At 34.7% G+C, this 10,638-nt stretch overlaps 1 protein-coding gene across 1 annotated transcript in view; it reads right to left on the bottom strand.

The window, feature by feature from the left end:
• Positions 1 to 9,291: 9,291 nt before the first annotated feature.
• Positions 9,292 to 10,638, bottom strand: part of LOC121477394 (14-3-3 protein zeta/delta-like) — a 111,733-nt gene continuing 110,386 nt past the window's right edge. Inside the window, 2 exon segments of the mRNA XM_041731653.1 lie at positions 9,292 to 10,049; positions 10,051 to 10,527. Coding sequence (XP_041587587.1) covers positions 10,007 to 10,049; positions 10,051 to 10,527 — 520 coding nt within the window. The 3' untranslated portion in view covers positions 9,292 to 10,006.

The following is a 10,638-nucleotide window of genomic DNA, read 5'->3' as shown; positions in this document are numbered from 1 at the left end:
TTCACAGGTGAATCCTACCAAACATTTAAATAAGAGTTAATATCTATTCTTCTCGAATATTCCAAAAAATATAAGAGGAAGGAAAACTTTCATTATTCCATGAGGCCAGCATTATCCTGGTATCAAAGCCAGAAAAAAGACACCACAAAAAAAGGAGAACAGGCCAATATTTCTGATGAACAGAGATGCCAAAATCCTCAACAAAACTTAGCAAGCCAAATCTAAAGTTACATTAGGATGATCAGGTAGGATTTATTCCTGGGATATAAGCATGGTTCGATATTCACAAAACAATCAATGTGTTGTATCACATCAATAAGTGAAAGGATAAGAACCATGTGATAAATTCAATAGATGCAAATAAAACATTTAAGAAAGTACAACATCCATTCTTGATAAAAAACTGTCAACAAAGGAGGTCTAGAGGAAACATACCTCAACATAATAAAGGGCCTTGTATGAAAATCCCACAGCCAACATCATAATAAATGGGGAAAAGTGAAGAGATTTTTCCCCTAAGATTAAGAACAGGACAAGAACATCGACTCTCACCATTTTTATTCAACATGGTACTGGAAGTTCTAGCCACAGCAGTCAAAGAAAAGAAGAAGGCATCCAAATCGTAAAGGAAGAAGTAAAACTTGCACTATTTGCAGATTACATGGTACTATACATAGAAAACCCTGAAGAGGGACGCTTGGGTGGCTCAGTGGTGAGCCATCTGCCTTTAGCTTAGGGTGTGATCCCAGGGTCAGAGATCAAGTCCTGCATTGGGCTCCCTGTGAGTAGCCTCCTTCTCCCTCTGCCTATGTTTCTGCCTCTTTTCTGTGTCTCTCATAAATAAATAAGCAAATCTTTAAAAAGAAAGAAAGAAGAAAGGAAGAAAGAAAGAAAGAAAGAAAGAAAGAAAGAAAGAAAGAGAAAGAAAGAAAGGAAAGAAAGAAAGAAAGAAAGAAAGAAAGAAAGAAAGAAGGAAGGAAAAGGAAAGAAAGAAGAAAGAAGAAAGAAAGAAAAGAAAGATAAGAAAGAAAGAAAAGAAAAGAGAAAGAAAAGAAAAGAAAAAAAGAAAAGAAAAGAAAAAAAGAAAAGAAAAGAAAATCCTGAAGACTCCACCAAAAAACTACCAGGACTAATAAATAAATTCAGTAAAATTGCAGGATACAAAATCATTGTACAGAAATCTGTTGCATTCCATACACTGATAATGAAAATGCAGAAATAGAAATCTAAAAAACAGTCCCATTTACAGGTACATGAAAAGTAATAAAATACCTAGGGATATACTTAAGCAAAGAGGTGAAAGATCTATACTCTGAAACCTGTGAAACACTGATAAGAAAACTGAAGATGATACAAAGAAATGGAAAGATACTCCATGTTCATATGTTGGAAGAACAAATATTTTTAAAATGTCTCTACTACCTTAAGCAATCTAGAAATTTAAAGTAACCCCTATCAGAATACTAACAGCATTTTTCACAGTAGAACAGACTATCCTAAAATTTATATGATACCACAAAAGCCCTCCAAAAGCCAATGCAATCTTGCAAAACAAAAACTAAACTGGAAGTATCACTATTCCAGACTTCAAGTTATATTACAAAGATATAGTAATCAAAACAGTATATACAAAAGTGTGGTACTGGCACAAAAATAGGCACATAGATCAATGGAACAGAAGTGTAAATCAAGAAATAAACTCACAAGTCTATAGTCAATTAATCTTTGACAAAGGAAGAAAGAATGTACAACATGAAAAAGTCTCTTCAACAAATGGTGCTGGTAAAACTGGACAACAACAAGCAAAAGAATGAAATTAGACTGCTTCCTTACACCATACACAAAAAATATACTCAAAATGGATTAAAGACCTAAATATGAGACCTGAAGCCATAAAAGTTTTAGAAGAGAGCACACTTAGTAATTCATCTTACACAGGCCATAGCAATATTTTTCTATATATTCCTCCTGAGGCAAGGGAAACAAAAGCAAAAATAAACTATTGAGACTACATCAAAATCAAAAGCTTCTGTCAGCAAAAGAAATAACAAAACTAAAAGGCAACCTACTGAATGGGAGAATATATTTGCTAATGACATATCTGATAAATAGTATCCAAAATATATAAATAATTTATACAACTCAACATTCAAAAACAAATAATCTACTTTAAAAGTGGATAGAAGATATGAAGAGAAATTTCTCCAAAGAAGACATTTAGGTGGCCAACAGACACATGAAAAGATGCTGAACATCACTCATCATCAGAGAAAAGCAAATCAAAACTACAATGAGATATCAACTCACATCTGTCAGATGACTAGAATCAACAACACAAGAAATAATGTGTTGGTGAGGATTTGGAGAGAGGGGGAATCCTCGTGTATTGTTGGGTAGGAATGCCAACAGTTGGTGAAGCTTCTATGGAAACAGTGTGGATGTTCCTCAAAAATTTAAAAATGGAACTATCCTACAACTCCATAGTCATGCCACTAGGTATTTACTCAAAGGATACAAAAAACACAAATTTGAAGGGATATATGTATCCCTATGTTTATTACAGCATAATTTAAAATTGCCAAATTATGGAAGCAGCCCAAGTGCTCACTGATAGATGAACAGATAAAAAATATGTGGTATATATATACAATGGAATATTTTTCAGCCATAAAACCAAATGCAATCTTGCCATTTGCAATAACATGCATGGAGAGCTAGAGAGTATAATGCTAAGCAAAGTCAGTCAGTCAGAGAAAGACATACCATATGAATTCACTTATATATGGAATTTAAGAAAAAAACAAGCAAGCAAAGAGAATAAAGAGAGCCAAATCAAGAAACAGACACTTCACTCTAAAGAACTGATGGTTATCAGAAGGAAGGTAGGTTGGGGATGGGTGAAATAGATGATGGAGATGAAAAAGCATACTTATCATATGAGCACTGAATAATCATGAATTGTTGAATCACTATATTGTATACCTGAAACTAATATTACACTGTTATGTTAACTATACTGGAATTAAAATTTAAAAAATTTTAAAAACCTTATTTCAATCATATATTTAAATATTATCAGAGACTTTCCTTGATTATTCTTCTATTGTTCTATATACACCTCCTGATTTATATATTACTTACCACTATTTGAAGTAAAGGGCTAAGGGAATTTGTTTATTTTGCCCACAGCTGTATTCCCAATGCCTAGAACAATGCCTAATATAGATGTTCAATAAATATTTATAGCATAAATAATGAATGTGTATGTCCTTTTATGGATACTTTTCAAATTAATAAATAAAGATCTACTTTGATTTTTCTAATATCTTCATAGTTTTCCTCCGTGCTGATGTCTAGTACTATACATTTAATCTCATTCCTATTGATGTGATCCCCTATTCCTTTACATATGTTTTCTTAATGTGTATGTCTGTATGTATGTGTGTATAAAACCAGTATGTTAGGTCGACCTCATGTTTAACCATAAAACAAGTACAAATTGCTCAGAACAATAAAACAATAAATATGAAAGGTGTATGTGTGTGTGTGTGTACATGAATATGTGTATTTTTGAGGCCTAATTAAATTTTGGCAAAAGAGGGTAAGATTCCCAGGTTTAGTACTTTAAAATATAAGATGCCTATAAATTTGGATTTCAGGTAAACAAAGAATTAAAAAAAAAGAAATCAATAACCAGAAAATAATAAAGAGCTCTTAGAAGTGTAAAGCATTGCTGAGATGCAATTTCAAATTAAAATTTGAAGAATTTCTCAAGAGGTAGGGAATAGGAGAAAATTCACGCAATAAGCTAAATATTTTTAATTCAGTGGATTAAAAAAAAAGGCCATTATCTAATTGATAAAAATTCCAGAGAGTAAGGATAAAATAAATAAGATACTTTAATACATGTGGATTGAATGGATATATCAAGTCCTCAGCAAAATGAATAAAAACAGACATGCATTATATAATCAGAAAATTCCTGAAAATTAGAGTTAAGAGATGCTCCAAAACTCCAAAAAGAAATCAAGAGATGAGATACAAAAAGACAAAAGAAGAAGGGTATGAGACTACACAACAGAAGTATTGGCTATTTTTTTTAAATGAATATTGCTTTAGGAACTATCTTTCAACCTAGAGTTCTATACTCAGTTCTTAGGTATATAATTAAAAATAAAAAGGAAAGTGTACAGAAAAGGCATTTCCAAGCACATAATGGCACAGTAATTTTACTTCTATAAACCTTTCTAAGAAAGATAAATGATTGATGTAATAATAGAATAAAGATGTAAACATAGAAACTGAAAAAACTGAGATTCCAGTAACAATCCATCCTTATTAGATTGATACAATACAGTGAGTCTTAAAATAAGCAGCACCTATTGGAACACAATGGTAGATAGGTCTTACCAACCCTTAACAAATGAAAACAGAACAAAAAACTGATATGCTGGAACAACTGAAATATTTTGAAAGATAAAGAGACAAATGGAAATTGAAGAGGAAAAAAGTCTATTAAAGTAAGTATGATTAGAATGTACAGGCCAGTTTAGCATCAAAACATTTGGATAAATATATTAATATAGACACTTTAACTGTTTGGATAATAAATAGTGTTTTAACAATTTGGGGAGGATACAGTAAAAAATTCAAGGACAGTATGAGAGTTACACATTCATGCAGCATTTATAGCATATCTCTATTCTAAATTGAGTCTGGGTCTCATTTCCTCGTGATATTTTATTTTCATTTTCTGTAAGTTACTGAAATTTGCTTTTTATTTTTAGAATTCAGCAACATTAGAAGAGTATGCCAAGGTGTAGAATATTTCTTCATTCATCATATTCATCCTTTGATGGGCCCTTTCAACTTGGATGTTCTATTCACCCAAAGGAAATTTCCTTCTATAGTCTTTCAGATTATTCTTCCATTATCTATCTCTTACTCCTTTTATTGGCCATCCTATGAGACAGATATGGGACATAGTAATGATTCTCCATGTTTCTTAACTTTTATCTCTTATTTCCTGACTCTTGATTTCTTTTCTCGCCATTTATGCAAATTTCCTCATTTTTGCAAATTTTCTTGACCTTATCTTATTTATATTACCAGACCTTATTTTTTTTTTCAGTCACTCCATAGTTGCATAGAGGCATTTCATTGTGGTTGTAGTTCACATTTCCCTAACTGCTAATGATATTGAGCCTCTTTTCATGGGTATTTGTAATCTGCATATCTTCTTTGGTAAGGTATATGTTTAGAACTTTTGCCCTCTTTTATTAAGTTTTTATTAAGTTTTGAGAGTTTTTAAATATATTCTCAATACAAATTCTTAGAAAGATTGCAGGAAAATATTTTCTACTTGTCCATGTCATGTCTTTTTATTTTCTTCTCAGTGTCTTTCATTGAACAAGATCTTATTTATTTTTATTTATTTCTTTTTAGACAGAGAGAGAGAGGGTGCACATGAGGGAGGTGGGACAGAGGGAGGGAATCTCAAATGGAGTCCCTACTAAGTGTGGAGAATGATGTGGGGCTCCATCTCATGACCCATGAATTCATGACCTGAGCTGAAACCAAGAGTCAGACGCTTAACAAATTGAGCAACCCAGGTTCCCCTCATTGACCTTATTGAACAAGATTTTAATGTTGATAAAGTTCAATCTATCATTTTTCATTCATGCTTCTTGTATTCATATAAAAGTCCTTTCCTACCTCAAGATCCATATACAAAATTATTTTGATTATTCTCCTTCTTTTATTTTTCCATATTAATTTTAAAATCAGCTTGTCAATATCTATTTTTTAAAGTAGATGAGGAATTTGATGGGGATTGCATTCAATCTATAGAGGAAAATGGTGAGAACTGACACCTTAACATGAAGACAACCTCTTACCTTATGGAGAAATTATTTGGCATGTCTTCAATATTATTACTAAACATTTTTGATAGTATATTGGAGATTTGGAGGCAGCAAAAGTTATTGACATACAATTCTGCTAAATAATGTGAATAGTCAAGCTACATAATTGGATAAAGGTAAGTTATAAAAAAATAAATACATAGGAAGTGACATCTGCAAGATGACAAGTAGGAAGCCTTCTATAATCCCTCTGCCAACACACACACACAAAATCAACAATAACACACAGATAAACTTACTTTGTGAAAAATCTAGAAACTAATTAAAAGGTTCCTGCACCCATGATGAATGCAAACCCAGACTAACTGATGCCTGAATGGAGATCAGGACACCTTTTCTATAGTTTGTGGCTCTGACACAAACCATACAATCAGAAGACCTCTTAGCACCCAATTTATTCCAGGGGAGGAAAGGGCTTAGTTCATGCATCTAGTGTCCCAACTTTTCTAAGAGGAGTCCCCAGAGAACTTGCCAAACTTAGAGTTCTGATAGGCCCAGCAAAGTACAACAAAGACACTTGAAGACAAACACCTGGGCTCATAGCCACCATCCACAGAGTAAATGTATGAAAATTCTCAATTCTTAGCTTCCCTCTAAGGAGGAAAAGAATCAATCTGTGTGTCCAATGTCCCAACTTCTTCAAGGGTGAACAAAGAACTAGTATCTGACTTAAAAATTTTGGACTTACAGGGAGGTATGGTGGAAGAGTAGTGGACCCTTGTTTCCTCTGGTCCCTTGAATTCAGCCAGCTAGCTATCAAACCATTCTCGAACACCTGTGGACCCAACCCGAGATAAAAGAAAATAATTACTGCAATTCCACAAATAGAAAAGCAACCAATTTTTTGCAAGGTAGTAGGTGTGGTGAAGTGCATCTGAGGGGATTTTTGGAAGATAAACTACGGCAAGGGGAGGAACCCTCTGAAAGCCAGCTACCAGAAAGTGATATAGCATGAAATCAGAACTTTTTAGGAGTCTGCTCCAGTGAGGGACATCCCTGCAGGAAAGGTGTTCAAGTGACAAAGTGGGGCAGAATCCTAGGTGGGACAGTGTAGTCTCAGAATCTCTAGGGTTACAGAAAGAACAAGGATGCCTGAGTGCTACAGAGTTCCCAAACACTGGAGCTGGGAAGCCAACTGTAAACAGTGAGCCAAGAGATACAATTTCAGCTTGGTGTTACCGTAACCCATGAACCACGACTTGATCAAGCAACTGCTCTTTGAGGAGGGGCTCAGCAAGCAGTATAACCAAGGTGAGACCCTCCTCCTTTCCCCAGAGAGGATCTTTGCAGGTGTACACTGCAGGAGTCTGCAGAGTTTGGCACCCACAAAAGTGATTGACTGCTTTTCCCTGAGAGTGCACTTTCAGCTCTGGGGCTGGAGATGCGGTGCCACCATTTTTGTTTTCATCCTTTAAAGTGTCATGGAAAGCCTTCAGGAAACAAAGGCACTTAGGGCAACTCTGAGCTGCTACAGAGCCCAAACCTGAGCAAAAGAAATACAACTCTGCCCAGGCAAAGATACCTGAGAATCAGTGAAACAGGCCCCTCCTCCAGAAGATCAGCAGGAACATGTAGCTAATACCAATTTTACCCATCACACAAAACTGAAAAACACCAATGATGGAGGAAAATAAATAGAATTCAAGGTTTTTTCTCATGATTCTTTAGTCTTTCAGTTTAAAATTTTTCTTTTTTTACCTTTTCAACTAGTTTCTTATTTGAACAACCCTTTTTTAAGACTTTAAATTTTCATTTTTACATTTATGTTTCTTATATATATTCTTCATTTTTAGCTTCCTTTTATTATATTCAATTTTATTTTTGCATATGTATATATATATATAAAAGTCTTTCTTTCTTTATAATTTTGTCTGTCTTCTAACAAACAACCAAAGTATACCCAGGACTTATTTTGGGTGAATCACTCTGTTCTGTCTACCTGTTTAATTTTATTTTCTCTTTTTCACCTTGTCTTTTTCTTTTTTTTTTTTTTGGTTTATAATATCTTTTGATTTGTCTAGTGTATATTTCATGATGGTCATGGTTGATATTTTATATTTTGTTCTCATGTTTGTCCTTCTCTGGACAAAAAGACAGGACAGAAAAATTCCCAGAAAAAAAGAAAAAGAGGCAGTACTAATTGCCAGAGATTTAATAAATATGGACATTGGTCAAATACGGGAGCTAAAATTCAAAATAATTATTATAAAGATACTAGATAGGCTTGAAAAAAGGATATTATATACTAGAGAATCTCTTGCTGGAGAAATGAAAGACCTAAAATCAAATCAGGTCAAAATCAAAAGGGCTATTAATGAGATGCAATAAAAAATAGCTCTTACTGCTAGATAAATGAGGCAGAAGACAGAAACAGTAATATAGAAGGCAGAATTATGGAGAATAAAGAAATTGAAGAGAGATAAACAACTACTAGATCATGAGGGGAAGATTTGAGACATCAGTAATATCATAAAGCAAAACAATATTAGAATAATTGGGATCCCAGAGGAAGAGGAAAGGGGCTGCTGAAGGTATATTTGAGCAAATTATAACTGAGAACTTCCCTATTTTGGGGAAGGAAACAAGCATTCAACTCCAGGAAGCAGGGAGAACCCCTCTCAAAATCAATAAAAATAGATCAACATCCCAACATATAATAGTGAAGCTTGCATATTTCAGGGATACAGAGAAAATCCTAAAAGCAGCTTGGGACAAGAGATACTTAACTTACAGAGGTAGAAACATAAGGATGGCAACAGAACTATCCACAGAGACCTGGCAGCCAAGAAGAGGACTGGCAAGATATTTTCAGAGTGTGAAATGACAAAAATAGTCATCCAAGAATATTTTATCCAGCAAGTCTGTCACTCAGAGTAGAAGGAGAGATAAAGAGCTTTCAGGATAAACAGATACTAAAAGAAACTGTGATCACTAAATAAGTCATGCAAGAAATATTTAAAGGGGATCCTTTAAGCAAAGAAAGAGCCCAAAATAACAAACAACAACAACAACAACAACAAACAGACAATGTACAGAAACAGTGCCTTTACAGGTAATACAACTGCACTAAATTCCTATCTTTCAGTAGTTACTCTGAATGTGAATGGGCTAAATGCTCCAATAAAAAAACAGAGGGTATCAAATTGGATTTAAAAAGTCAGACCCGGGCAGCCTGGGTGGCTCAGTGGTTTAGCGCTGCCTTCCTCCCAGGGCATGATCCTGGAGACCCGGGATCAAGTCCCACATCGGGCTCCCTGCATGGAGCCTGCTTCTCCCTCTGCCTGTGTCTCTGCCTTTCTCTCTCTCTCTCTTCTTTCTCTCCCTCCCTCTCTCTCTCTGACTCTCATGAATAAATAAAATCTTTACTGCATCTTTACTTGTACATTTGTTCTTAGGTTGTCTAAAACATTTAAATACAAATAAAAGGAGTGTAGCAAAAATAATGAAAGCAAACAGCAGGTAACTTTACAAATAATGGAATGTGAACCGTTTCTGCCCTTATCCAGAGTAAATTGGGTCACAACTAAAGGAACACTTCTGCAACTGTAGTCAAAGGTGTGCACATTGAGAATGAGTATTCCACAGATACTTGTGGTTCACATGTAGTATCTATGGGATACCCATTTCTACTACAGCCTTGTAAGTGCTCTAAACCTTAAAGTATCCACAATAACTACACCTGTATCTGGAACCAATCCAATTATCCCTTTTACTCCCCACCAGGACAAACCAATATGTAGGCAGTTTTCTTTGCTTAGACATGGAAGCAGTTTTAACACTGGCCCTTGTGAAGCCACAATGTACCAAAAGTACTATGCCAAACATTTATAACTAGTATAAAAATTCCACATCCCCATATTGGCCACCTCAAGATGAAAACAGATAACTCCCTAAATGTTAACTGGCTCTACTCCCCTAATATTCAACATAAAAACCACATGGGAAATATAGAAATTCAAATAGAAGTAACATAAACCTGTCATAAATCGTAAACAAAAAAAAACTATTTGTGGGACAGCATGAATGACAAATGGTCTACTGTGTAAATTTTAGAATGAGGCAGACAAAAGTAGGGAGGCCGGTTAATTTTCCCCTCCTTCTCCTGCTTCAGCTTCGTCTCCTTGGGTCCGATGTCCACAATGTCAAGTTGTCTCTCAGTAATTGCATTATTAGCGTGCTGTCTTTGTATGACTCTTCACTTAATGTATCAAGTTCAGCAATGGCTTCATCAAAAGCTGTCTTTGCAAGAGAGCAGGCTTTCTCCGGGGAGTTCAGAATTTCGTAGTAGAACACAGAGAAGTTAAGGGCCAGACCCAATCTGATAGGATGTGTTGGTTGCATTTCCTTTTTGCTGATTTCAAAAGCTTCTTGGTATGCTTGTTGTGACTGATCCACAATCCCTTTCTTGTCATCACCAGCAGCAACTTCAGCCAAGTAACGGTAGTAGTCTCCTTTCATTTTCAAATAGAAGACTTTGCTCTCTGCTTGTGAAGCATTGGGGATCAAAAACTTTTCCAAAAGAGACAGTACATCATTGCAGATATCTCTTAGCTCGGTCTCAATTTTCTCTCTGTATTCTCGAGCCATCTGCTGTTTTTTCTTGCTTGATATCCATTACTTTATGTATATCAAGCATAGCAGCAAAACAAAAATCCCATGTATTTAACTTTTTTTTTTTTTTAGGGTTTTTTTTTTGTTTGTTTTGTTTTGGTTT

This window comes from Vulpes lagopus, chromosome 2 (genome assembly GCF_018345385.1).
Source record: "Vulpes lagopus strain Blue_001 chromosome 2, ASM1834538v1, whole genome shotgun sequence".
Taxonomy (NCBI): domain Eukaryota; kingdom Metazoa; phylum Chordata; class Mammalia; order Carnivora; family Canidae; genus Vulpes; species Vulpes lagopus.
This window is presented reverse-complemented; position numbering and strand designations above follow the sequence as displayed.